The 27356-nt window shown below is 43.7% G+C and overlaps 4 protein-coding genes and 1 long non-coding RNA gene across 6 annotated transcripts; 2 read left to right on the top strand and 3 right to left on the bottom strand.

Moving 5' to 3' along the window:
• Nucleotides 1–5244: 5244 nt before the first annotated feature.
• Nucleotides 5245–6030, bottom strand: LOC108039017 (moonshiner). The gene has a single exon (XM_017115918.1). The coding sequence runs from the start codon at nt 5953–5955 to the stop codon at nt 5395–5397; it is 561 nt and encodes a 186-aa protein (XP_016971407.1). The 5' UTR covers nt 5956–6030; the 3' UTR covers nt 5245–5394.
• A 2221-nt stretch (nt 6031–8251) lies between these two features.
• LOC108038639 lies at nt 8252–8882 on the bottom strand. Its single transcript, XM_017115471.2, has 2 exons — nt 8682–8882; nt 8252–8628 (listed from the first exon to the last, which is right to left on the bottom strand). The coding sequence occupies exons 1-2, from the start codon at nt 8850–8852 to the stop codon at nt 8437–8439; spliced, it is 363 nt and encodes a 120-aa protein (XP_016970960.1). The 5' UTR covers nt 8853–8882; the 3' UTR covers nt 8252–8436.
• Nucleotides 8883–9491: 609 nt separating this feature from the next.
• Nucleotides 9492–12668, top strand: LOC108038637. The gene is made up of 4 exons (XR_001768953.2): nt 9492–9983; nt 10307–10758; nt 10874–11150; nt 12225–12668. It is a non-coding gene; the product is annotated as an uncharacterized LOC108038637 (long non-coding RNA).
• A 2925-nt stretch (nt 12669–15593) lies between these two features.
• On the bottom strand, nt 15594–21014 carry LOC108038640 (collagen alpha-1(III) chain). 2 transcript variants are annotated; one of them, XM_044461193.1, is made up of 3 exons: nt 20922–21014; nt 17512–20509; nt 15594–17346 (listed from the first exon to the last, which is right to left on the bottom strand). In XM_044461193.1, exons 1-3 carry the CDS (start codon nt 20961–20963, stop codon nt 15815–15817), a joined length of 4572 nt encoding a protein of 1523 aa, XP_044317128.1. In that variant the 5' UTR covers nt 20964–21014; the 3' UTR covers nt 15594–15814. The 2 variants fall into 2 exon arrangements, with proteins under 2 accessions (XP_044317128.1, XP_016970961.2); XM_017115472.2 differs by having other exon boundaries at nt 15594–20509.
• Nucleotides 21015–24513: 3499 nt separating this feature from the next.
• On the top strand, nt 24514–25831 carry LOC108038636 (ubiquitin carboxyl-terminal hydrolase isozyme L5). Its single transcript, XM_017115468.2, has one exon. It carries the CDS (start codon nt 24607–24609, stop codon nt 25636–25638), a length of 1032 nt encoding a protein of 343 aa, XP_016970957.1. The 5' UTR covers nt 24514–24606; the 3' UTR covers nt 25639–25831.
• Nucleotides 25832–27356: the final 1525 nt, after the last annotated feature.

Here is a 27356-nt window from a genome sequence, read left to right as displayed (position 1 = left end):
TCTGCCACCCTGTCTGTGTTCCCGTCTGTCCTTAGTTAGTGTTAACTTTCGAAAACGGCAGCTGCTGCGAGTATCTTCCCATGTCCTTTTCTACTTTCCGATACCCTTTCTAAGGCTCTTCTGATTATGAGATACTGGATAAGAATCCGAACGATATAAACTGCTTTTAAACTGCGTGTCTCCGATAATTTATATTTAACAATAACTAATTAATAATTAAGAAAGATGCTATGGATACATAAATTTCCTTTACATATAATTTTGAGGCGGTTTTCTCAAGAACGAAATTTTTTAAAGTAGTAAAAACCCCAGCTCTAAAGCTTTTGAAAATGTATTCTGAAATTGTATACCCTTTTTTTACATCAATCAACAGGTTAAGACGAAGCTGTATTTATTTATATTTTTCTAATTTGAAATCTAATAGAAATGTTTACTTCTAAATTCTATGGGTAACAAGACAATATTGTGGAACTTCCAGCTATATTAATTAAATGGATTTTATAAAATTAATCTGTGAGAGTAATCTAAACTTCGGCTATGAACTACATGCTATATGTCCTGGCCAACCAAACGACTTTTGGCCTGTCTTGATGCCTTTCAGGGGGTGGGGTTTCAAAGGGGGTCGAGGGGGGCGAAGTGGGGGGTGTGGGTGTGGTCGGGAGTGTTGCACAAAGCCAACAAATTATGCACTTACACACACATACACAGACAACTGCGTCGCTATTTGAGTTATGTACGGGTGTGTGCAAAGGAGTCGGCACATGGCAACTCTGCCCCCCCACCAACTTGCAACTCCCCTGCACCACTTGAGCCACACTCTGTACTTTTTTTCTTCGTCCTTTGAGGACTCGGCACTTGCAACTTGCGACTCTGTGCCAGGTCTGTCCTTTCGGCCCGGCTGACATCTTCTTACTCCATTTGGGCGCGCTGTCGTGTTAATTTAGCGCGAAATATTTGACAAGATGACGCGATGCCACAGCCCCTTTGCCCATTTGCACCCCTAACTGCTGCACTGGAAAAAAATTAGGTGGCTATCATCATGCATTTTATAAAAAGTAACATCTTTGCTTTAAAGGTAATTAAAATATTATTATGGATCCAAAGTGTATTTTAATTGAGCAAACTATCACTTAACCTTATGTATTTCCAGACTAATCTATATATAATTTGATAAAATTGGCATATTTTTGATATATACTCTGTATACCCATTTAATAATATGCTGAAGGTTAAAATATTTTTGTAACAAAAATCCCTAGGGTTTTGAAATCATAAAAAAGAGCGTTTAAAAGAATGCAGTGTAAAAAGATCGATGTTTTTCATAATGAATCTATCGGACTTTGAAATTTTCAACACACTTTTAGAAAGCACTATAATTAATTTAAAAGTAATAAATAATACAGTCGTAACATCACACCATTTGTGTGTATTTTACTAATCTCCTTAAATTCTTCCCTTTCTTTGGGAGCAACATTAAGCTGTAAATGTTGAGTATCTATTTTGGGCCAATTAATAAAAGTGTTGAAGCATTTTTTCAGGTGTACCCCAAGACAGGCACTGTTGTCGGCGGGAGTAATGATCGAACTTCAGGCTCCATCTCCATCTCCATCTGCCCTTTTCTGTCCCAGTCGCTGTCTGTGCAACAGACACTCATATCGATTTATAAGATGCCACACACTCCTGACATTCGATAGTGACTCTGTCGTGTCCTGATGTCCCAGTGTCCCGATGTCCTGACGTCATCCGCCCCCAAAGTCCTGGAGCTGCTGTGATTGAGCTGCGCGGTCGCTTTAAGTGATTCGCTCTCCAGCTAATTCGCAGACAATCCAACCTAAAAGCCGCAAGTGACTTGTGACAGGTTGAATGAGGACTAAAACACGGTATCCTTGGCTGCTCAACTCCACCCGGATTCCGAAACCACGACGCAATGGAGATCATTTCAAAAAAAATAGCTACACATCACAATGTTGAATTTCAATATTGTCTAGTTTTTCTAAATATTTGAAAAACAATGACAATGATGAGTTAAAAATTTGACTTAATTACTATTAAGTGTGTAAATAGAAATTAAAACTATACAAATAAAAGAGTTCGATAGATTTTATCAATAGTAAAATGGTGTCCATTGGAATTCACAATAGAGGCTTGTATTATTAAACATTTTAAAATGTTTGATCTGAAATGGATGTTTTCAAACTAATTTGATTTCTTTTTTCACACTCAACTTATCGCTTTATGTAGAATTTTGTTGTTTGATTCATGCTATGGCCACAACAATCTTGTAATTCATCGAATGAACTGCAACAAGGCGAGAAAACAGCGGAAAACATTCGCACACTACTCACAGCCTAAATCAGGCGCATAATCAGCACTATCATCATCATCATCATCATCATCATCATCGGCACTATCGCAATCATCATTGTTCCTTGTCGCCTCGCTGGGGATCAAAATCGAAGGATGTCGGCTGCAGGGGGTTAAAGTGCAAAGTAGGGAACCCACCGACAGACAGAGTCATTTATAAAATTTCCACCAGAACGTGTTAAATGGCGTCAATATTAAAAGTTCAAATATGACGCTGACGATGACGATGACGACGCCTGGAAAATGGGCAAGGGAAAATGGTTTTTTGGGGCAGGGGGGAAATCGGAGGATGGGGAGGCAGACATAGACGGCAAACGAATCAACAAACGTTGGAGCTATTATCGTTGTCGCAACATCACACAGATACAGATACAACTTTGGCGGGGCACACATATGCACTGCCGCTTACACATATTCAGGGGCGTTCGGAGATCAAAATTTAGGGGGATTAGAAAAATGCACTTTCCAAAGTTATATTGTATTCATGCCATATTAAATTAATTATAAAATATGGGATTTAATATAAATAGATTTTACCTAAAATTGTAATATGATGTATTTCGAAACAAAAATATATTTTGTCTCTTAAATAAAAATTATTTCCAGAACTGGATTTGTACACAATTTCGCCATGTGGAATTAACAAGCTATTTTAGTGTATGCAAAATATGATTTTCACTTTTGTTATGAAATATCTACATGTATATATGATACATATATATTTTTGCTTAAATTATTATGATAAAAAATAATAATTATAATAAGTTTTACTTGTAGCGCTAGGATGTCAAAGAGGTAAATTAAATATAGAGAATTTTGCTGTTGTATTTGTTCCAAAGACCTATATACCGATTGCAGCTCTCATTTTTTAAGTAGTAGAAAGAGGGTAAAAAATCATGAAATCGGGATACATCAGTTAGTGGTTTTTGGGGATCCGGATCAACCAGTTCCCTTCTGGGAATGCCACTGTCCACACATATGGTCCTTGTTGCTATTGCTTTTGCTGCTGCTGCTCATCATCATCTTTGGCGTTAGCAAGTGCTTGGCGGCAACTTCTAATGGCGGCATTATGCGGCCCCCTCCCAGCCTCCCGGCCACCCACTACACACCCTTTGCCCCCCTCGGCCACCCGGCCATTGGGTGTGTGTGCGCCCTGCGCAAAATGAAAATGAAACTGTTGCAAAATCCCATAAAACGGCCAAAAAGCTTTTGTAAATGACGCCAACAGCTGTCGATGGCAAAGCAGACAACGTCGCCGTCCGCCCAATTTGCCAAAGCACCCACCCACCCAGCCACCCCCTGACAACTCCCCCAACCCCCCAGAAACACCCCCTTCCTTGTACCAACACTGACATCTATGTGTGTGTACACAGCAACAAATAAGGGAGAGAATTTAGGGGACACTTCATCTATAGAGTCATAATATTTCAATAAAGAGATCTTTGAGAGGAATCTTTTTTCTTAGTCGTATATCGAGATAAATTAATAATAAATAATTAAGGACCGAAAATTGTTTGACTAGTTTCCTTAATGTAAACGATTTGGATATAAACCCTCTACCGAACATACTTGTATACAATAATGTATTAGTTAAAATTACTTTAAATGATAAATGTTAAAAATATAGTATTAACCAATTTAACCAATTAAGTACCTTACAATATAATAGTGACAGATAATATTTTAACAAACTTTATGTACAATACTAAATAATACAAATCTTTAAAATATTAAATAATCGTAATATGTCTATTTCTTGCTTAATGCTTAAAAATGTTGATGGGGAAACATTTTCTAGTTATTAAAAATATATTACGAATTACTTAAATCGATTTTTTGCTTAGCAGCTAATGATGATATTCGAATCTCCAGTAGCCTAATTTTTTTCTCCCACTGTATGTGTATGTTAGAAGGGAAGATGGTGCTGCAAGTGGGGAATCGTGAAGGTTTTGGCGCGTTTTAATAAAGCGACAATGACATTTTATGAATTTTCCACTTTGTTCTCGACCCACGCCCACAATCGCGTCCCGCTCCGCCCCTCCCCGTCCCCGTCCCTCGCCCCTTTGTGCTGTTTTCATTATTTGTTTGTTTGCCGAGAACCACAGACTGGCGGCCGGTAGGACTCCAGGACATCAGGACATGAGGACGCCAGGACTCCAACGCCAGGACTTCCAAAACTCCAAATGAATTGACATCGTCTGTGTGTTCGGGGGTGTTTGTGTGTGCGGCTCTGTGTGTGCAAACGTGGTGCACAAAGGCGTGTCTCCGTGTGCCTTTTGATATCGGATTTCATTTATAATTAGCTGCAAAGTTAACGGTTGCCAGCCATACCTTGACTTGTGGTTGGTGTGGCCCCGGTCAAGTAATTTGCTTGTCAGTGGGTTGCCGGGGTTTAGGGGGTTTTACCGGCTCCAGGGGGTGTACTGCAGGGGGTGATGCCCCAATGTTGACGCTCCTTTGGCTCAAATGACACCCCATCTGCCGTCGTTCCAAGATGGGAGCGCTTTAAGCCAGATATTAGCAATCGAAAATCGCCTGAATTAGCTATAAATTATTGGGGCCTAACTCCTCTATATCCCAAATTCTGTCCTTCCTTATCAATTTAAATTAATTATATTATATTATACATACTTATTAAGTTAGATTAGTTTAAGTTCATATCATACCTAGTGTGTTGATTTCCTTAGTGTACATACAAATTAATTAGTTTTTTTTAAGTAGAGCCAACAGTAATTCTTTTATGGAAACTATCTGACCAAGCAAAACTTCGTTTCATTCGCACTTCGAATGACCAAGCAAAATGATCTTTGTAAATCCATAACAATCATGCCTATTCAACAAGGAAATCAAAATCATGTTTATTATAAAAATGAAAACAGATTTTAGTACGGGCTTTACGCTTCAAGCTTATAATTCAGATTTAACATTTTAAACATATCAAAATTATGCGACTTTATAAGAAGCTGATCAAGAATTTTCGTATAAAGGGTAGAGGATTTAGTACTTACTATAAGTAAATACTTTTAACTTCTAAGGACTTAGATTCTTGACCACGTCGTCCACGAACTGCTGGAGAATGGCGGTGCCCTCGTCATCCGTGGCGTCCATGACCTGGTGCATTAGTTCCCAGTTGAAGTGCCGATTCAGTAATCCCCGTTTGATCACATAGGCGGGCATCACAATCTCAAAGTAACGCAGGCGCCATCGGGAGAGCAGGCGCGGAATGCAGATGCGATTCTTGACGATCTCGTCGTCCTCCAACTCGAAGACGTCGCACTCCACACGATCCTCTGTGGGTGGAGCGATCGGATTCAGCTGCCTCTGGACGGATATCGTAGTCCGGCGGCGGGGTTTCTTCGGCGTGGGCGGACGGCAGTTCGAATTGGGCTGGCGGGTGAGGAGCTTCTTCATCCAGATCTTTTTAAGGACGCCCAGGGACCTGATCTCGCTGAGGGCCAATCCTGCCCGGTCGTCGCGCAGCTCTTGCAACGTGTCCACCACCACGTTCCCGGGAAAGGAGCAGGACTCCTTGATCCAGATGCCATTGCTGGGCTTTAACTGGGGCTGGCGGCTACCAACCGTTTTAGCCATAATAATAATTTATAACAAAAATAAAGCTCTTTCCAAAAGGGATAACACGGAATTCGGAGATGGTAGACAAATTGAGTCCGCGTTCGATAAATCAATTATATCGATATTTACTATAAACACGAGGCGTATGTATAAACATACGTACCTAGGTACAACTTTCGACAAATTTTGTTTAAATTATCAAGTCATATATTTATATTAATACCCTTAACCTTATCTTAGTTTGGTTATAACTATTTTCAAACGTTATATGTATATTATATTATCATTTAATGGAATGGAAGGTTTTCAATTTAGTGGAAACAAATCGGAATCAAATGTTAATTAAGGTACATTTGAGCAAACAAATCCAATAGTTTCTATGTATGTTGATTGTACAATTCAAAATATAACTGAAAGAACTGGAGAATTTTAAAATTTACAAAAGTCAAAGAGAATATTACAATTTTTTTAAATCAGACGACTGTGTTGTCCAAGGGAAAAACTTGACCAAATTGACAGAGCCTCGTCTTTCCGGAGTTGACTTTCTTTTTTGCGTTAGAACCAATAACGATTCAAACCCAAAAACCTCACTAATTAAAAGCAAACATATTTAAAAATAAAGCAAAACACTTGGATAATAATGGCAGCTAATAGTCTTTTCGAATCGCGTGTCTCCGGTGGCAAATCAAAAGCGCTTTTCCCCGAATTTCCCTATGAATGCTCTGCCCGATTGCGAAACAATGGGGAAGTTACAAAGTAAAATGCACGCCCGGTTGCCAAGTGGCAGTCCAAATTAACAGCTAATTATGTGCGAAAGGGAACTACGGTGGGGAGGGTGTGCGGGGTACGGGGTCCTCGGAAAATTGTGAAAACGGGGGAAAATGGGGCAGTACACACCAAACACGTACAGCAGCTAAATGGGGAGAGCGAGCCAGATACATAAAGGGGGTCGGGCAACGAGAACGAGTCAAACATTATTTGAATACAAAATTGCCCTTGAAAAGGGTTTTGCAAAAGCCAAAAAACTCCCAAAAATGGCAACGAAATACAGAAAAACAAACAAGAAAATCCGAAAGCGACAACAAAAGTGACAAATTAGTCGACACTAAAAGCGTTACAATTGAGAAAGGGTGCAACCAAAAATTCAACAGTCAAACTTCTATAATACAGAAAACCATCTATTAAATTAATTATATTCGATATAACATAATCATATAGTTTTAGGTATAACTTTAAAAATCTACTGGGTCCGGTGTTTTTGATCCTAATATGTTCGTTCAATTTTTTTATAAACTTCTTGGAATAATATTATATTATAAAAAAAACTTTCTTTAAAAGTATGTACAATGCACAAAAATAATATTTATATTAAATTATCCATTACAGCTACAACTACACAAAGCTAATATCAATGAGCTATTGCTTTGAGTTCAAGTTTTCAAGATAAGCTTTATGTAAAATGTTTAGTTTATATTTTGGAGCTAAGGAAAATTCGATGCAGCCAGGTTCGACTGTTATTTGTTATTTGTGAAACAGAGCATTTTTGTATTCTTTTGGGTCAGCGATGGAAGCTATTAAAATTCAAAGAGCAGAATGCATTTCCTGTTGCTGGGGTATGATGATGATGTGGTCCGCGCCGGAGATCCAATTGCGGTCCTTGTCATAAGACAGTTGCCCAAATCTCCACACGTAGCCCTTTCAACTACAAAGCCCCCGAGTTTCCAGCATGATTACATGCTAAATTGCGTGCTACAATTAACAAGGCATTTAGGGTTCTAGGATGCGAACAGGGTTGAAACAAGTGCCATCGAAATAGTAGCACGAGAAATGATACCAAATACAACATGGTCTTAAAGAATTATCATATATGTACATAGTTTTTTAGAGCAGGGAGACCCAATAGTTGGATATATGGAAAAATATTTCGTTAATATTCAACAAACCCTTTTCTATGTACATAAATAGTTTCTTTAATACCATTAATTTTGCTTCAATTTGAAATTATTTAACTGGGGAAAGGATTAATAAGGTTATTATGTCCTTTCACTGAAAATATTAAAGCACAAAACTATTTTAAACTACAAAAAGAATAGTATTTCGTTAATAGTTTATGTTAATACCAATGATTTTGTTTCAATTTGAAATTATTTAACTCGAAAAAAGATTAATAAGTTAATTATCTCTTTTAACTGAAAATGTTACAACATAAAGCTACAACAAAAACTGAAGAAACTATATTAAATAATTGGATTTTTAAGTTTTAGCAATTACAAGAAAACTTACTGAAGGATTCAAGAAAAAAAACCAACAGAAATTAAGCAGGTGGTAAGAATTATAATATATTTATATAAATTGAAAAAACTCTTATACTCTATTGCTCTCCATCAACAAAATATGGAATGTCTAGAGTTTAAAGGTATATAGAAGGAAAAATTTAAATGTTTTCATTTCCTAGTCTTGAGTTTTTCGTAAAAATGGAATAAAAAAAATCTTTGTCTTTTAGCCTTGAATTTGACCTGGCGGGGAAACCTTCTTGACGGTGAATATACCGAACGTCAACGGTATTTGGAGAATCCCTTCAGGGACTTCAAGCTTAATCCCAAAGGACAGGTCGTCGCCCTCGTAAATTTCGCGTAGTTCCACTCCTACGCGATCCTGTGAATAGTTCACGAATACACCATTGAGGGCCTCCTGGGGATATTGGAGGATTAAAATCAGTTTCTGCATGGGATGTGAAATCTTACCACTTCTCTTATGAACAGGCGGCCATCTTGTACCATGATAATGGCGTGGAATCGAGACATATAGTCGTACTTCAATATCCCGGTGCAGTTAGAGTGGCGACCCAGCATATTTAGGCCCGGCATCAGGTAAATCCGGTCACCCGAAAGCACGTGCTTCAAGAAAAACACCATTTTGTCCTCGAATAGTCCAACGAAAAGTAAGCTTCGAACTGGCACGTCAAAAATCTTCTTCTTTCTTTTCTTTCAAACCGATGCCAGTTAGCCTAGGCTGTCAAGTAATCGATTGTAGTCGATAAATTTACTTTAATGAATATTTATTTTAAAATTATGACAAATAATTTGAAGTTAAATCATGCCACATCTATGCAACATGTAGCACCATGTTTATAGCTTGGGGTCGGCTCGACCAAGCAAATTCACTTTTTAATTCTTAAATTAAATAAAAATTAAATAAAAACAAGTATTGACATTTTTTAATTAAGAACTAGCTATTAAATAACTTCAAGCATTTTATCTGTTATATATCTAAGCAACATATCAATTTAAAATTTTTTAAAATATAATGTGTGTACACACCTTTTTCACTGTACCCCTGGTATATATTTTAAATTATCCTTTTATTTATTTTATCAACCAATGCAAAATAATATTAATAATGCAAATATTTGTTACCTATAATTCTATTATTATTATTATTCTACAAACTCCAGATTTATTTTGTAAACAAATTATTTATGCCCAAGGATCGATACCTGGCGTCTAAAATCGAATATCCACTATCTAAGAACGTTGTGCAACACTAAAGAAGCTTCTGCATAAATAATTAGCGAAATAATTGGCTCCGCGCGTAATTAGCCGGAATTCACGGAATCCTTCGCCAAGATGACAACGCAGGCGAGGCCAAAAGTCAAATACCTGGCCAAATGCAGTGAGCCAAAAATAATGAACTCAAAATGAAGTGAAACAAGAAGAAAACACAGCTTTAATTATTCATATTTCATTAGTGAGCAGAAGCAGAAGAAGAAGAAGAAGAAGAAGAAGGGCAGGTGAATGCGATGGCGAGGGCAAAGGCGTGTGCCATATAAAATTTATAAAAATCAAAGTAAGCACTGGGAGCACAGGGATACGGATTCCTCAGAGACCGACGTCGGAATACCCTCCTGGACACTTATTCTAGGGTGCCCCGAAAAACTCATCCAATCAAATTGAGTCCCCAAAATTACCGGATTGCGTTGTTTGTGAAACACCACGAATTACTTTAAAGGGAGATTTTACTTATAAATTGCTTTTTTATGGAGATATGTAAGTATTATTTAGGAATTGCAAAAGTTTATTCAAATAATATTCGCAGTTCTGCACAAATTAAGTTATTTCATCTTGAGTTAAATCTTAAATTATGTTATTAAAAATCAAATAGTCTGATTTTTCGGTTAGTTATAGCCAATCTGCCAAGTTATATTTAGTTATCAAAATGGAGTGAATTAAATTCTTTTCTAATCAATATGCATTATGTGATATGAATTGTACATATGTATGTAAATGATATCTTATTTGTTACCTACAGAAGAAAGTTATTTCTGATTTTTAAATTCTCGAGCTTTACACTGTATTTCTATACTTTGCAGACGGGAAAAGAAATCCCCAACCACGTGGCAAAACTGTGGCCAAAAGGAAAGCGCCATTTGCAAGAGTACAAAATGGAGAACGAGAAGCAGGAGGTCAGCTCAGAGTAAAACAAAAGGGAAATGTTGGAAACGAATCTGGATACACATCATCATTTGTCTTGGCGGGGAGACGGCAGTGGCGACGAAGTGCGGCCAGGGCACATTGATGAATGAAGTGCGTAGTGGCTGAAAGGCCAAAAGGCAGCCGCATTAAAAATGCACACGCAATCAGAAAATGTTTCACGACGACCTCATAAACTGGGGACTCAGGGCTCAGGACTCAGGACTCCGGACTCGGGACTCCCAACTCCATGGGCCGCCAGGTGATGGATCAGCGACCTCAGATAAGACAGGCAAAGAAGGAAAAGGAACAAGATCCAAAGCTGGAGCTGAAGCCGGAGTCGGGGTAATGAGTGAGTTGAAGTGGGGCACGGCTTCTGCCGTCAAATGTTGTGAGAAAGCCCCTTTTGAGCCGGGCCACTTGGCGTACCGTTGGTGGCAATTTATAATTTGTTCGAGGGCTTTCAGCGGCCTTTCAAGGCAATTACCCCTCACGGCGGACACCCGGACCTGGCCTCCACCTTTGGCAGCAACACCTTCGCAACATTTCGGCTTGACTGGCTGCGAACTTTGGCACCCACCTGAGCTCCGAACCGGGTTCGGGTTGCTTACTGGGTCAACGCGCTGGCCATCCGCCTCGCCAACCCTGTGATTTATTATGGAACCGCCGAGGATGTTTTCTTTGACGGAGCACGTTCATTCAGCAAGGATGCATTCTTGCACTTTAAAAAAACAAACTCATCATGTAAGTGCAATCCTGTTTTTCTATTCTATTAAAATTAGTAAATATAGGAAGACCTACCCATTTTCTCACTCTAAAACTGAAAAGACATTAATAGCGAGTGGTTATAAATTAAAGAAAGTAATTTAAAAAAATAATAGCAAAAATTTATTTTATATATAAAAATATATGTATTTTCTCTATTTGTCATATTTTGATTGTCTATTTTCAACAATGAAATAGTTGCCATTACGTCCTAATCTTTTTTAAGTGCATTTTAAATATTTTAGACATGTTCAAATTTTAATTTCAGTAAAAATTCGTATTAGGGCAAGTCGATAATCTTTTGGGGATGATTTAGTTTAATTTTATGTGGATCTTATATTCTCTTAAACACTGATTAGTTTAAAGAGACATATTGTATTTAATCCCGAATTCTTTTCGATCTTACTAAGTATATTTCTTAGATAATATTTTCTGAATAGTGGGCTAAATTTGTCGGAGTGTATCACGTCTGGTCAGTGTGTGTAAACGTTGATAATGACCCGTACGGATAGCTGCAGATATAGACATATTTTCCAATGACAGCCTTTCCCGTTCGCTCTTTTTTGACTCTTGAAACCGAAGGAATGGGTTTGGGTTGGCTGCCACTTACATACCAGCAGTTTGTAGATCTGTATTAAAATTCAAGCTCTTTCATCCTATTAATATTCCATTGCCTATTCGCGCGAGAATATATTCCATTTTTAATAACACGAAACTTTATGAAAATTTTATAAATAAAAGGCGAGGATAGGATATTCAGGGGTAGCTGTTGCCAGATTCCTTCTGCTCCTTCGTTAGTCCTCGTCGGCGGCGGCAGAAAAGGAAAGCTCAAAAGTCAAAGCAAACAGGGGAAAACTCACTGGGGCCATGGAACCGAATCCAGGAGCTGGATAAATTGCGCAATGAACCCCATTTTGAGGGGGTGGAAAGTTGGGTACCCACACCACCCACACACTTGCTCAAAAGAAAACAAAGAAAAACAATTGAAATGTGAATATTAAATATACAAGAACAAGTTGCCCGTTAGTGAGCACCCGCTATTGTTTCTTGCAGCACCATGCAGGCGGCACAGATCCAGAAATACCAACGCAACCACCCACGGAATCACCCACGGTGCCACCCACTCATCCAGCCAACTACCGTACGTTTGGCGACGAACTCCCCGCGGCGTCATTGTGCTCCCTGGCAGGCGGCAGTGGAAAATGCCATTTGATGGCATTTAGATGGGATCGCTGATTGATGTTACTGGCTTCTCCTCGAATTCCCAAAGCCAGCGCCGTGCTCCAAGCACTGGGGTGTGGGTCAGTTCGGTTCCCGGTGGCTGGAGGGCTTTGCGGCTGTTTCGTGGGCGGTTAAGAAGTTTGCGAAAGGTGGCTCTACGGAAATAAACCATGTTGAAAGATGTCTTAGGCTAGCATTAGTGCAAAGGTGATTTTAGATGGGAAGGAAAAACGAGTTTTGTACTTTTACATAACAAGTTTCCGATAGTTTATCAACTCTTAAAAGATCTTTAACTAATTGACTCCACGGGATTACATTTTTGTTGTTCTTCAATTATATTACATCTAGTTCTAAACACTCTTGTATTATTGGAATCAAATGAAGATTTTAATTTTTAAATCTGTTAAATTTGTATTATTGGAGAGTCTTTCAAAACTTTTTTAAATCACTAATACCTAAAAACCAAATCACTTTGTATAAAATCTGTTGTATTAAAATCAATCAGGTCAGGTATCATATAAATAGATCGATTGCTTCAAACGCTGGTTGGTAGTCGAAGTCAGCTGCAGAAATATAAGCCAAAGCCTGAACTTAAATCAACTCTTTACAAGGGACTTGACATCAATGACTGATATTAAAAAGTATGTCCAATTAGAGTTGGGTCAGTTTGGTGTGTGAATTGCATTGGGTCAGTTTGGTGTGTGAATTGCATTTTATTTTTTGCAGCTATGCATAACCCGATAACTTAATCTTAGCCAAGTCACATGTCGGGCTGCCAGCTTCGCTATTTTTACATGGGCATCAACCTATATATCCCGGGCTTTACATAGTACCCTCACCATTGGCGGGGCATATGTGTAATGCATGCAACGAGGCACATTAATTAAATAAAAATTGATTTTCCAAGCGCATGAAATGCAATCAACGGCCGGGCTCCAAGTGGTGGGTCCATGTGGCCTGGATGCCGCCCTGGATTCCAAACTGGACTATGGACCATGGATCCTGGACCCTGGATGCCCCATGCTCCATGCACTCTGCTCCACTACGCCGTGTTGTCAAATGGAGTTAACAAAGTTTACGCTTTTTGCGCGCCGCAGTCTCATTCTGGTTCTACTGGCTTTATTTTTTGTACTGCTGCTGCTGTCCTTTTTTTGTGGCCCTTCCTCGTTTTTTGTTGCATCGTATGCATAAGTATATAATGTGCAGCCGGCTGGACATGGGTGGGTGAATTGGGCGGCCAGGACCATGGTCCTGTAGCCATGGTGCCCGTCGCTGGTCCGTTTCGCCTTTTATCCGTTTGGCCACAACGGCGGCAATGAGTTTAATGTGCGCTGTCGCTTTTTGGCCGTATTTAAACCACAGCAAGTCATCAGGCAAATTGAATTTTCAACGTATGGTCGCACATTGCGTTGTAACACTCCGTGTCACAAAACCACCCGCCTTCCCATCTTCTTCTGACCCCAACTCGTTGTGTTTTTAACCCTCTAAAGTGCTTCTCCAAGACAACTTGAAAACTATGTGCTCTAAATGAATACCTTAGATTCCATTTTGGAAATGTAGTCTTTCCTTATGCTATCTCGCTGAATTTGAATATCTACTTTTAAATGTTAAATTTAGTATTTAGCTAGAGATAGTCATAATAATTTAGTTTGTGGACTAGTCACAAAATCAATATTTATTAAATAGAAATATATTCTGCTTCAACAATGAGCAGGAAGCATATTCATAATCATATACAAATATTGTAATAATATTTAGTAGGTTACGTGTCATTACCAACAACCAAAACTATATATGAAAAAATAATGATATACATAAGTGGATTAGTTGAAAATAGTTGTTATTTTAAGTCTGATAAGTTTTAACTTTCGTTGTGTTTAGCTTTTGAATACTAATGATTGAGAGTGGATCGTCTTAAATAAAGATGTAATTGAATACCTTTAAGCTTGCCAGTAGACTTCTTAAACAAATTTAAAGTAGCGCCATATGTTTTGGCTCTTGGGTGTTCGAGGGTTAAGGCCTTGGTTTTTGCTGTCAGTCCGCAATTCTCGTGTCAGTGGCTGTATAACGTTTCCATCTCGCTCTTATCAGCACGGTCAGCGAAGGTCCTTTATGCCCCAATCCTCAATCCCCAATCCCTACAACCCACACTCCATTCCCCTACACCCGTACATACCCGTGAAGGCCCAAACCCACTGCATTTGCTAGCTTCGTTTCTCGTTACAAAATTACCCACGATAAAAATTGAATTACTTCGTCGTCGTCGTCGTTGTCGTGGTCTCCCTGCTTTCACTCCCTGCAAAGTGTTGGGCTTGCTCTTGACGCGCCCATGTCCCCCGTCCTTGATCCTTCTCCACCTCCTTGTCCCGCTTAGACGACACTGAAACTGTCGCCGGGCCTGGTCCTGTGTGACTCCGTCTAATGATAAATGAGCTGCAATGGATGACAGCGAATCAACTTAAGTGTATTGCTCTGCTTCACTCCCCCACTCTCTAGCTGGGAATCCGGCAGTTGGGGGACTCCTGTTCCGGCTCCATCTGCCTTCTGCCTTCTGGCCACACGGAGCCAGCCAATGCACTTTCCCCTCAACGCTTTTTTGCTCGTGTTTACGTTTCACTTGAAAATTCTATGCTACACTAAATATTTACATAGGAAAAAAACTTGGCAAGTGTAAGTGAGATGCTTTAAAGAAGCACTGAAGAACTTTGCCAAAGTTCCTTCACTCATTATGCGTCTTCGAGGGGGAGGGGGTATTTCCGGGCATAATCAGCAAATTGGTAGGAACAAGAAGTGGTGACTAGGCTAGACTCGAAACAGCTGTGCAAAGAAACCATTTAACGATTTTAAAGAGACAAAATCTAATGGTATCGAATATTAGCTTATTTCACAGATCGAATTTGTTCGATTTGGCTTAGGGGGAAAGTCTTTTAATTAATCATTGCTTTAGAAATCACATAAAGAATTAATCTTTAATGTTACTTATACATGCAACACCACATTTACTTATACATGCAACACCACATTTAAATTTGTCACCAATAGATTTGTATTCCCCACCCTTAACTTACCAAGTTAAATTTGTCAGTAACAAAACCAAGATTAATTTGTATACCAAGAAATGTATGTATATTAATGCAGTAAGTAATGAATTATAAGGTAAAGTGAGTTTATTCAAGCTACCCACCCAAAAGACACACTTGATTTGCCAGATTTTCATGAACTTTAAAGTTTATTGTGGAAAACAAAAAAATAAAGGGTGTTTAGAATAGAGCAATAAATTAGATAGGACCATGGGATTAGGGATAGAATATCATTGCCAATATAGAGGAATACAGTTAATTGTGAGATTAGCGTTCGGATGCAGGAGCAGATCTTACGGATTGCAAGTGGCGGGGGCGCTGGTCAATCCCAGTCCAAATCCCCTACTTCTCCAGGCAGCGGGCCTCGTCCTTGGGCACACAGGACTCGGCGATCCAGTCGAAGCGTTCCTTTCTGTCGCAGCGCAGGTGGGCGAACTTGTGCTTGCCCGACCTCTTCACCTCGCAGCGGTAGTATTTGCGGCAGTCGCTGGCATCCGGGTAGACATCGTTCTCGTCGCACTCGTCACCCTTCTTTAGCTTCTTGATCAGGTCCTTCACGAACTGCTTCTTTTCCTTGGAGCTCGGCTCGTCGTCGTTGTCCTTTTGGGACTCGCTGTCCTTGTCCTCCTTCTCCTCCTTGGACTTGTCCTTCTTCTCTTTGCTGTCCTTGTCCTTCTCCTTGTTATCCTTGTCCTTCTTGCTGTCCTTGTCCTTCTCCTTGCTGTCCTTGTCCTCTTGTTTTTCCTTTTGTTTCTCCTTCTGCTTCTCCTTCTCTTCCTTCTCTTTCTCCTTCTCCTCAGAGCTGGGCTTCTTCTGCTCCTGCTCCTTGGACTGATCCTCGCCAGACTTGGGCTTGTCCTTCGACTTCTCGCTGGATGCCTTGTTGCTCTCCTCAACGGAGGCATTCTCGTTGGACGCAGCTCCTCCAGCTGGCGGAACTGGGACAGCCTGTTCCACGCTCTCGGCAGTTTCGGGATTGTTGTTGCTGGGACGTTGGGGGTTCTGGGGTACCTGCGGCTGCTGAGGATTCTCCGGTTGTGCAGGAGCCTCGGTGCTGGTCACTGGTTTTGTTGGTCGCCAGCTGTTCACCCAGTTCTGCCAGTTGGGCCAGAAGGGTAGAGGACGTTGGGGCGGGTTGGCAACGCCGTTGATCAGCCCACTGCCAGAAGCACCTGAGCCGTTTTGTCCAGGAAGCTCAGGCCTCCAAATCGGCGGCAGAATTGGAATGTTCGGGCGGGGTTGCCAAGGCCATGTGCCAGATCCTCCAGGCAGTACTGGAATCGATGGAATGACTGAGCCAGTTGGTGGATTGAGCGGAGAATTGGGGTCCACAGATGCTCCTGGAGCATTAGGAACGGAGCTAGAAGTGGCAGCACCACCAGCAGGAACGTTGGGATCAGCAGGAGCACCACCAGCGGAAACGTTGGGTTCAGCCGGAGATCCTGGGGCGGCACCAGCACCTGAAGCAGGAGCACCACCAGCGGGAACGTTGGGATCAGCAGGAGCACCTCCAGCGGAAACGTTGTGTTCAGCAGGAGATCCTGGGGTGGCACCAGCACCTGAAGCAGGAGCACCACCAGCCGGAACGTTGGGTTCAGCAGAAGATCCTGGAGCGGCACCAGCACCTGAAGCAGGAGCACCACCAGCAGGTGCGTTGGGAACAGCAGGAGCACCACCAGCGTTAACGTTGGGAACAGCAGGAGCACCACCAGCGGGAACGTTGGGCTCAGCAGGAGATCCTGGGGCAGCACCAGCACCTGAAGCAGGAGCACCACCAGCGGGAACGTTGGGATCTGCAGGAGAACCACCAGCAGGTGCGTTGGGAACAGCAGGAGCACCACCAGCGGGAACGTTGGGATCAGCAGGAGCACCACCAGCCGGAACGTTGGGTTCAGCAGGAGATCCTGGAGCGGCACCAGCACCTGAAGCAGGAGTACCACCAGCGGGAACGTTGGGATCTGCAGGAGAACCACCAGCAGGTGCGTTGGGAACAGCAGGAGCACCACCAGCGGGAACGTTGGGATCAGCAGGAGCACCACCAGCCGGAACGTTGGGTTCAGCAGGAGATCCTGGAGCACCACCAGCGGGAACGTTGGGTTCAGCAGGAGATCCTGGGGCGGCACCAGCACCTGAAGCAGGAGCACCACCAGCGGGAACGCTGGGATCAGCAGGAGCACCACCAGCGGGAACATTGGGATCAGTGGGAGAGCCAGGGGCGACACCAGAAGATGATCCAGCAGAGGCAGTCGATCCTTCAACAGACGCACCAGGAGCGGCGGTAGATCCTTCAGCAGGAACACCAGGAGCGGCAGTCGTTACATCTGCAGGAGCACCAGGAGCTGCAGTCGTTACATCAGCAGGAGCACCAGGAGCGGCAGTCGGTACATCAGCAGGAGCACCAGGAGCTGCAGTCGTTACATCAGCAGGAGCACCAGGAGCGGCAGTCGTTACATCAGCAGGAGCACCAGGAGCTGCAGTCGTTACATCAGCAGGAGCACCAGGAGCGGCGGTCGATCCTTCAACAGGAGCACCAGGAGCGGCAGTCGTTACATCAGCAGGAGCACCAGGAGCGGCAGTCGTTACATCAGCAGGAGCACCAGGAGCTGCAGTCGTTACATCAGCAGGAGCACCAGGAGCGGCAGTCGTTACAACAGCAGGAGCACCAGGAGCGGCAGTCGTTACATCAGCAGGAGCACCAGGAGCTGCAGTCGTTACATCAGCAGGAGCACCAGGAGCGGCAGTCGTTACATCAGCAGGAGCACCAGGAGCGGCAGTCGTTACACCAGCAGGAGCACCAGGAGCGGCAGTCGATCCTTCAGCAGGAGCACCAGGAGCGGCAGTCGATCCTTCAACAGGAGCACCAGGAGCGGCAGTCGTTACATCAGCAGGAGCACCAGGAGCGGCTGTCGATCCTTCAGCAGGAGCACCAGGAGCGGCAGTCGATCCTTCAGCAGGAGCACCAGGAGCGGCAGTCGATCCTTCAGCAGGAGCACCAGGAGCGGCAGTCGATCCTTCAGCAGGAGCACCAGGAGCGGCAGTCGATCCTTCAACAGGAGCACCAGGAGCGGCAGTCGATCCTTCAACAGGAGCACCAGGAGCGGCGGTCGATCCTTCAACCGGAGCACCAGGAGCAGCGGTAGATCCTTCAACAGGAGCACCAGGAGCGGCAGTCGTTGCATCAGCAGGAGCACCAGGAGCGGCGGTCGATCCTTCAACCGGAGCACCAGGAGCGGCGGTAGATCCTTCAACAGGAGCACCAGGAGCGGCAGTCGTTACATCAGCAGGAGCACCAGGAGCGGCAGTCGATCCTTCAACAGGAGCACCTGGAGCGGCAGTCGTTAGATCAGCAGGAGCACCAGGAGCGGCAGTCGATCCTTCAACAGGAGCACCAGGAGCAGCGGTAGATCCTTCAACAGGAGCACCAGGAGCAGCGGTCGATCCTTCAACAGGAGCACCAGGAGCAGCGGTAGATCCTTCAACGGGAGCACCAGGAGCAGCGGTCGATCCTTCAACAGGAGCACCAGGAGCGGCAGTCGTTCCTTCAGCAGGAGCACCAGGAGCGGCAGTCGACCCTTCAGCAGGAGCACCAGGAGCGGCAGTCGTTACATCAGCAGGAGCACCAGGAGCTGCAGTCGTTACATCAGCAGGAGCACCAGGAGCGGCAGTCGTTACAACAGCAGGAGCACCAGGAGCGGCAGTCGTTACATCAGCAGGAGCACCAGGAGCTGCAGTCGTTACATCAGCAGGAGCACCAGGAGCGGCAGTCGTTACATCAGCAGGAGCACCAGGAGCGGCAGTCGTTACACCAGCAGGAGCACCAGGAGCGGCAGTCGATCCTTCAGCAGGAGCACCAGGAGCGGCAGTCGATCCTTCAACAGGAGCACCAGGAGCGGCAGTCGTTACATCAGCAGGAGCACCAGGAGCGGCAGTTGTTACATCAGCAGGAGCACCAGGAGCGGCAGTCGTTACATCAGCAGGAGCACCAGGAGCGGCAGTCGTTACATCAGCAGGAGCACCAGGAGCGGCGGTCGATCCTTCAACCGGAGCACCGGGAGCGGCGGTCGATCCTTCAACAGGAGCACCAGGAGCGGCAGTCGTTACATCAGCAGGAGCACCAGGAGCGGCAGTCGTTACATCAGCAGGAGCACCAGGAGCGGCAGTCGTTACATCAGCAGGAGCACCAGGAGCGGCAGTCGTTACATCAGCAGGAGCACCAGGAGCGGTAGTCGTTACATCAGCTGGGGTGCCAGGAGCGGCAGTGGTTACATCAGCAGGAGTTCCGGGGGCGGCAGTTGTTTCAGCCGGAGCTGTGGGGTCGACTAATCCGGGTTCGGTAGTAGATTCTTCGGGTGCGTTGGGGTCCAGAGGGGCGTTGGGATCGATTGGCGTGTTCGGGTCGGCTTCACCAGGAGCAAGAGTGGTTCCCGCGGTGGCGTTGGGGTCTTCTCCAGGAGCGGCAGTGGTGCCCTCGGGTTCGATGGGTGGGTTAGTGGTTTCCGAACCGGGTGCCAAAGTGGTGTACACGGGAGCGGTTTCGCTGGGAATGGTCGATTCGGTGTCGAGAGGTGCCTCCGATCCGGTGGTGGTCTCATCGATTGCGGCGGTGGTTGTCTCATCGGGCGCCTGGGTGGTCTCCACGGGTGCCTGGGTGGTCTCAACCGGAGCAGGTGTCTCCGGGGGAGCAGCGCTGGATGCGGCACTTTGTCCCTCGGTGGAGATCTCGACTCCGGAACCGCTGGAGCTGGCGCTTGAGCCATCCACCAGCGGGGCGGATTCGCTGACGGGGCTGTCGGTGATGGTCACCATCTTGGCGACGGCCGCCGTGGGCGCCTCGGCGGCCGACTTGACCGGCACGCAAATCTCGAGGCCGTCGGTCACGCAGCGGGTGTTCACCGCGCACGGCACCACCGGTCCGGTGGTCAGGCCATCCACGCACACCTGGTAGGAGAGTGGTCCCACGCAGACGGCGCTCTGGCCGCCGCACTTCAGTCCCACGGCGGCGGCATTCGCCTGATGGTTGGCCACCAGTGAGGTCAACTGCAAGAGAGAGAGAGATCCCAAATGGGATGGAGTCTTGTTAGTGGGTTCGGGCTCTTGGGATTTGGTGGGTCGGTGCACTGTTCTTGTCTCGGGACCTTAACAATTACACTGCTTTCTTTTCACTTGCATAGTAGGATACTTTCGAGTGGTCGCCGAGCGCTTTGAACGTTATCCAAAGTATCAAGAATCCCGGGAGCTACGGATTCGAATTTGATTCGTGTTTTTGTTTTTTTCAAGGCATGTGCGTATCCAAGTGCCACCACCGAATGAATTCCAATAAAATATATATATATATGTATAACTCGTCAGTAAAGACAACCAAAAAAACAAACAGAAAAAAAAATGGGGTTCCAATGCGAGTAATGCTTGGATCGGGATTCCGGTAGTTCTTTTGGTATTATGCAATTACCACTAGCAACACCAGAAGTCTGGTGGATCGGTTCGTTGTCATCGTCGTTGGATGTGTTTTTGGTTCGAATGAAGAATCGTTACTATCCTCTGTACGCCAGCCTACAGGGCTTTTATGCGAAATTCGCGCTATCTTCGCAGCATCCCGAGCCAAATCTGCGGTGACGCTAGCCAAATACAAGATAATCGCTTGTTTGTCGTCTTCACTGATAAGCGTGTGGCTAAACCAATTTATGGTATTGCGGCGCAAGTGATATTCAAAGTCGAAAATAAAAACAAATCGGTAAAGGGGAAGTTAAATATGCATTTGGAGAAGTGGGGATGCCAGAGTTGAGGTTCGAGGTGACCCCACTTCGAACGCACATAATGGCCACTATGAGTCAGCCTCATTATCGCAAGTCTAACACTGTTTCCCGAACAATTGTTTTTACTGCCAAATACGTAATCTTAATCTTGGCCAGCACTAACGTCAAGGTAAATGTTGATAAAGCGGGCTGCGCATTTCCGTTGACTGAAGTCTTTGCTTTATTTGCCTGCCCCCAGCTAGTTAAATAAACATAATAGCTGATATTAAGAAAAAGAGCAGACCTACAGACAGACAACATTTTATCCTCTTGATTTCATTTCACTCAATCCGATGTTTGGGGTCATCAGCCCCTTTCACCACAAGTGATCTCGGAGTGCAGTTTTTTCGCCAATGACGCAGGCTAACCTTCTTCATAAAACAGGCCCTCCAGCGAGTCTTGTATTCCCCAAATACCTCGATAAGAGTGGGTTCTGTTTTGTTACTATTTCAAGATAGCGCTTTAGCTGTGATCTGCTGTCCCAAATGCATATCATTCGAGACAGATCTTGTCAGATGAGATAAGGGTAAGGGCTAAGGGACTTAGATTAATATTGTATAATAAGAGAAGGAACCCGGGAAGTTTACGATCTGAGGCTGGACATTCTAATGTTTAAATATCACTCAAGTTGAAAATACCTTAATTGTGAATGCTTAGGGAACGTTAAATTTGCAGTAGGGTATTTAAATGTATGTTTTTAAAATTAAAATATAACAAATTAGTGTTTTTTTAAATGCATTTTTTGCATTTTGTTGCATTTATTGCCTATCAACATTAAAATACCTACTTATATCTCTTTCCTACAATATGATAAATGGTCATAAATTGTGAAACTTAATGCTATATTATATCATATGTGTTCTCGATTTTATATGATTTTATATGATTTCATGTTAATAAAAATCCGGCACCGATTCAATTAAGAAATCCAAGTTTCCCCCGAAGTTCCAATTACCATATGAAATGGACACCTGCAGTATGCATTACTCCCCGGAGGTCGAAAGGTGCGCTTAACATCTGTCATGGATTCCACGGAGACCCCCACCGGCACCATTTGAACTTCGCCCGGTCCCTGGCCCATTGCATATGCCCTTTGAGCTGGACTGGCGAATTCCATGAAAATTGAACAATTAAGTGGAATTTGCTTTACTTTTTTTTTTGTTTTTGCCATTAATGCGGTTAAGCCATATAACAAAAACGAAAAATCGAGGTGGAAAAATGAAAAATGGTAAATGCAATGCAGGCGCAGTCACATTGCGGTTTTCGTGTGTCTAGACAATACAATAAATATAGTTAGCCATTTATTTGTATTATCAAATATGTATACACTACGAGTAAATAAAACACCTGAAATCAAAAGCCCAATCATATTTAAGAAATTTCCCACTCCTGACTTTGTATTCCACAAGCACTGTATTTAAATGTTGTGATGTATTAAATATTAAATATATTATTAATATATTTTGCTTATTTTTTACTTCGTTTTTCTGCCTCATCGGAAAAGTCAGGGTCTTATAAATAAGCTTAGAGGTCTAAAGATATTTAAATACAATAATGTGTATATGCTTTTTTCAACTGATTAAAGTTATAGTGTAATAAATTTAATATTATTAATGTTAGTGTACTGATGTTTTTTGTCAGTATGAGCTATATTTAATATTATGACTGCTCGAGTGGCCACCGATGAGAAACTTTCTGCCTAGGTGAGTGCTAATTCGCTCGAAACCCAGTGGTTCGAGTGGACCCAAACCCAAATAGGCTTTGAGGTCTGCTGTCGGATCTGGGCGATGGGTGGGTGGGTTGGTCATGCAAATGGGACAGGGCAGTGAGTCAAATTATGCAAGGGCATCGGAGGCGGAGGAGGAGGGCCACCCTTGGACTAGAAACCTGGCTTTCACCTTTGCAGGGAACCCCCTACTCCACCCCCCTTTGCATTGGCAGTGGCAGCTGCAGCTGTAGCTCCTCCGTTAATGTTGTTGGCGTTGTGGTCGCGGCTTTGGCCAATGGTCGCGGCTAGGACGACGCCGATGGTGGTTGCAGTGGTGCGGTGGCTTCCAGTGGAGCCGCGGCTCGACTCTCTTGCCTCATTGGCGTTTCACAAAGCGAGCGGCGTTGGCTAAATTTGCATAAATTAACAATGTTTCGCAATTGCAGCCACTGATGCAGCGAATTCTTGGTGGCAACGGGGCGAGGGACCCGCACAATTCTCGCATGCCCAATGTGTCTACTGTCCCATGCGAGTGCGTGTGTGTGTGTGTTTTTGTGTGTGTCACAACCATGGGCAGTGTGCGCGTTTTATTGATTTGATGCTCCAATGCACTTATTATCCCTCGGGCGGCCCGCTGCTACTGCCTGTTAATCCCCTGGCGATGCGATGCCATTTGGCACGCCCCTCCACCCACCGCCTACCGCCCACCGCCCACCGCCCATCGCCCTCCGCCAGTGGATCCCACGCCCAGATGCACAGACAGTGAGGAGGATATATGGGCATTAGGGTGAGCCACATATCAGCAAAGTTGATCGATTGCGGCTCATTAGGGCTCCATTCATTTGGAGAATGGTGAACTGCGGTTCGGTGACTGAGATGGGCAATATCATCACTGGAGAAAGGATTCAAGTTGAAGAGGAAGAGATGCTACAAAATTCACGGTTCGATTTTTTTATACGCTTTTTGAAATATTTGATCTGAAGCTAACTGGTCCAAAATGCTTTAAGGAAACATTCTCGATTTCAAATAATTACAATTTTCAATGGATTGGTTAATTAAATATAAAAAAAAAATTTGTATCACTTTAAATGGAGGTAACAAAAAAAACCCTAGCCAAAATAATGGCTATGGTCCTCCATTTTTTTGAAGAAAAGAAAAGTAAATTGACGCAATTTGCCTAAATTTCAAGGGAAAGTTTTTAATGAGTACAATAAAATGATAATCTTCAGACGGGTAATTAAAAGTCAAAATAAAAATAAAGTTGAATCTAATTTTAAAATGCTTCTTAGAAAGATGGTATTGATAAGAATTATACAAAATAAAGATAAGAAGGGAAAACAATTTGAAGAGCTAAGGTTTTGATAATCCAATGAGAACCCGAATAAATCTCTTGAGTGAAACTGACAGAAAGCACTTTTTTCCTTTGTTACAGGTTTAAATGAATCACCCGAATGAAAATGTTGCAACTCTATTAATCAAGTAGTCGTGTACTTCGTGTGTCACATAAACTTCAATCGAATCCAACGCTATTGAGTTCATACATAGTTCGTTGCTAGCCGGAGCAGCTGTTGTTGAAATTACAAAATTTACAAACAATTTCACCCTGATCAAAGCAAGGGTAAAGTCCTGAAGCCATGGCAGAAGCAAATACAGGAGCAGGATCAATGGAGGAGCCTGAGAGCAGCTGGTGCCTGATCGAAAGCGATCCGGGGGTCTTCACCGAGCTGATTCGCGGCTTTGGCTGCACGGGCGCCCAGGTGGAGGAGATCTGGACGTTGGAAGTGGATGCCTTCCGTCACCTGGAGCCGATCCATGGCCTGATCTTTCTGTTCAAGTGGGTGCAGGACGACAAGCCAGCTGGTCGCGTGGTCCACGATCGGAGCGACATCTTCTTTGCCCGTCAGATGATCCAGAATGCCTGTGCCACGCAGGCCCTTCTCAGTCTGCTGCTGAACATCCGCCATCCGGACATCGATTTGGGCCACACTTTGAACAGTTTCAAGCACTTCTGCCAGGAACTGGACCCGGTAAGCCGCGGGATCTGCCTGAGCAACGAGGAGAAGATCCGCACGGTGCACAATTCCTTTGCCCGACCCGAACTTTTCGAGTTGGACACGCCGGATGCTCCGTCGGAAGATGATGATGATGATGTGTACCACTTTGTGAGCTATATGCCAATAAAGGGCCGGCTGTTCGAGCTGGACGGAATGCATGAGGGTCCCATCGAGCTGGCCGATATCGGCCAGGACCAGAACTGGCTGCAAGTGGTGCGGCCCTTTATCGAGGCGCGCATGCAGCGCTACAGCGTCGGCGAGATACACTTCAACTTGATGGCCCTGGTCTCGGATCGTCAGCGCTACTACGAGCGCCAGATCCAGCTGCTCGTCCACCAGCCATCGCCGCTGAGTCACACCGAGCGACAGGCGGAGATCGCCAAGCTGAGGACCTTTGTGACGTTGGAGCAGGAGAAGAAGCGCCGCTATCGCCAGGAGAACCAGCGGCGCCGCCACAACTATCTGCCCTTCATCGTCGAGGTGCTGAAGCAGCTGGGCGAGACCGGCCAACTGATGCCCATCTATGAGAAGGCCAAGAAGCAGGCCAAGGAGCAGGCCAACCAGGAGCAGGCGTGCAACAGCCCAAAGAACGAGGCAAACCAGGAGCCGTGATCTAAATTTTGATGTCAACCCAACCACCCACTCCCGTTTTTTTGATGAACTTTGAATAAATGATTGATTACCGCCACTTCTGATCGTTTGAAGGCAGGCACCAAGTAATCTCTTTTTGCTTTCATTTAAAATGTTAAAAATTTGGATATTTGGATAAACAATATGTGTAAAAGAAAACCCATTTTGATCAAAACTGGATTATGTGTTTATTAAGAACGTGGGCGTTGTGTAAAAATTTATTTATAATAATCTGTTGCAAAGCATACAAAGCTCATGACAGATTTGATTTTTTATAAAAGATGTATATATTTATATATATTCGGTAAATATTATTTTGGTTAAACTTTAAAGAAAATGTAACAATGCACAGTTTTGTATAAATCATTCAAAAAGAGTTTAGGAAATTTATTACAATGAAATTAATACAAGAATTTGATTTCAGTATTATATCATTCGCTTTGTCATCACCAAGATAAGGTGGATTTGCGTCTTGATTCTCTGACGTCATCAGCAATTTAATTTCAATATTGTAAATTGTAAATCACAAAACGATTAATCCATTTCGGATGTTAGTATTTCTTGATTTTAATTAACATATATGTTGAGCACGATAAAATGATAAGATAGCGAATCTGACTCCATGAAGTGTTTGCCGCAGTGGGGATTTAATGGGGATTAGGGTTGTTAAGAATATTCACTGACATTTAATGGATGCAAAATGTAAGAAAAAAAAACTGATTTTGTTTTAAGGAAAAAACCGAAAATTGCCCGAGCAGATTTATTGCAACCTTGAATGTCCGTTCAAGTGCTGTCCCAGCGAATTATGAGAGATTCCATTTGGGATTGCCCCAACATGGACCCCATCTCGAGTCTCCACTCTGTCCACATCTTGTCGCCGGTTTTCAATTTGCATTTGCTGCAGTTCCAGTTCCAGCTCCTCATCCGTGTCCTTCTGTCGCTCTGATAAATGATTTCTTTTTAACGCTTCGATGGACTCAACTTAACGGATCCTCCGCCGAACTAAATCTCCTCAAGCCTCTATCTTCAGCATCCGGATGAGCTGGAGACGACATTGGGTGGTGGATATTCTGGGTCTGGACGTCGCGCTTATTTGTTTATGTTGCACAAAGTAAACAACTAATTTTAATTTGCCGCAGGAACCGCACAACCACGACAAGATGACGACGACGACGACAACGATGGCCGAGGGCACTGGCTGTGAACAGGAGCAGGAGGAGGAGCAGGAATCAGGACCAAAACAGTGGCAACCTTGGAATACCCTTGCCACCCTAAAAAACAAGGTAGTCACAGGGTCTTCATTGCCGTGTCAGAATAGAAAAAATCATTTTAATTGACTATTTCCCTTCTGATTTAAGTCTTAAATGTTATACAAATAATAATTGAAGATGGTTTTTCACAGAACTTCCGCTCTAAACCATGGGGTATAACTTGAGTTCCCTGAAAATCCAAGGTGAAGGATGTATTCTACTGGGATGAACTGGTCTAAAAGAATGAGGCTCACTCACTACATCCGTAGCCGTTTATTTATGGAGGGGCCTATGGATTGCTTATCGGAAATGAGTGGAAATTGCACAAGTTACACCAGCTATCCTTATTGGACACTGGATCTATGCGCGACAAATTCAAAAGCTTTTAATGATTTCCGACACCAGCATCATCGTGGACAGCTTGGATGCCTTGCACACCTATCTATACTT

Source organism: Drosophila rhopaloa, unplaced genomic scaffold (genome assembly GCF_018152115.1).
Source record: "Drosophila rhopaloa isolate 14029-0021.01 unplaced genomic scaffold, ASM1815211v1 contig_3, whole genome shotgun sequence".
NCBI classification, from domain to species: domain Eukaryota; kingdom Metazoa; phylum Arthropoda; class Insecta; order Diptera; family Drosophilidae; genus Drosophila; species Drosophila rhopaloa.
This window is presented reverse-complemented; position numbering and strand designations above follow the sequence as displayed.

Coding starts and splice junctions, on each gene's coding strand:
- LOC108039017 (XM_017115918.1), bottom strand. CDS start 5,955: ATGGCTAAAACGGTTGGTAGCCGCCAGCCCCAGTTAAAGCCCAGCAAT.
- LOC108038639 (XM_017115471.2), bottom strand. CDS start 8,852: ATGGTGTTTTTCTTGAAGCACGTGCTTTCGGGTGACCGGATTTACCTG. Junction 8,629..8,681: donor GCCTGTTCATAAGAGAAGTG/GTAAGATTTCAC, acceptor CAATATCCCCAG/GAGGCCCTCAATGGTGTATT.
- LOC108038640 (XM_017115472.2), bottom strand. CDS start 20,963: ATGACAACGAACCGATCCACCAGACTTCTGGTGTTGCTAGTG. Junction 20,510..20,921: donor GACTTCTGGTGTTGCTAGTG/GTAATTGCATAA, acceptor TCTCTCTTGCAG/TTGACCTCACTGGTGGCCAA.
- LOC108038636 (XM_017115468.2), top strand. CDS start 24,607: ATGGCAGAAGCAAATACAGGAGCAGGATCAATGGAGGAGCCTGAGAGC.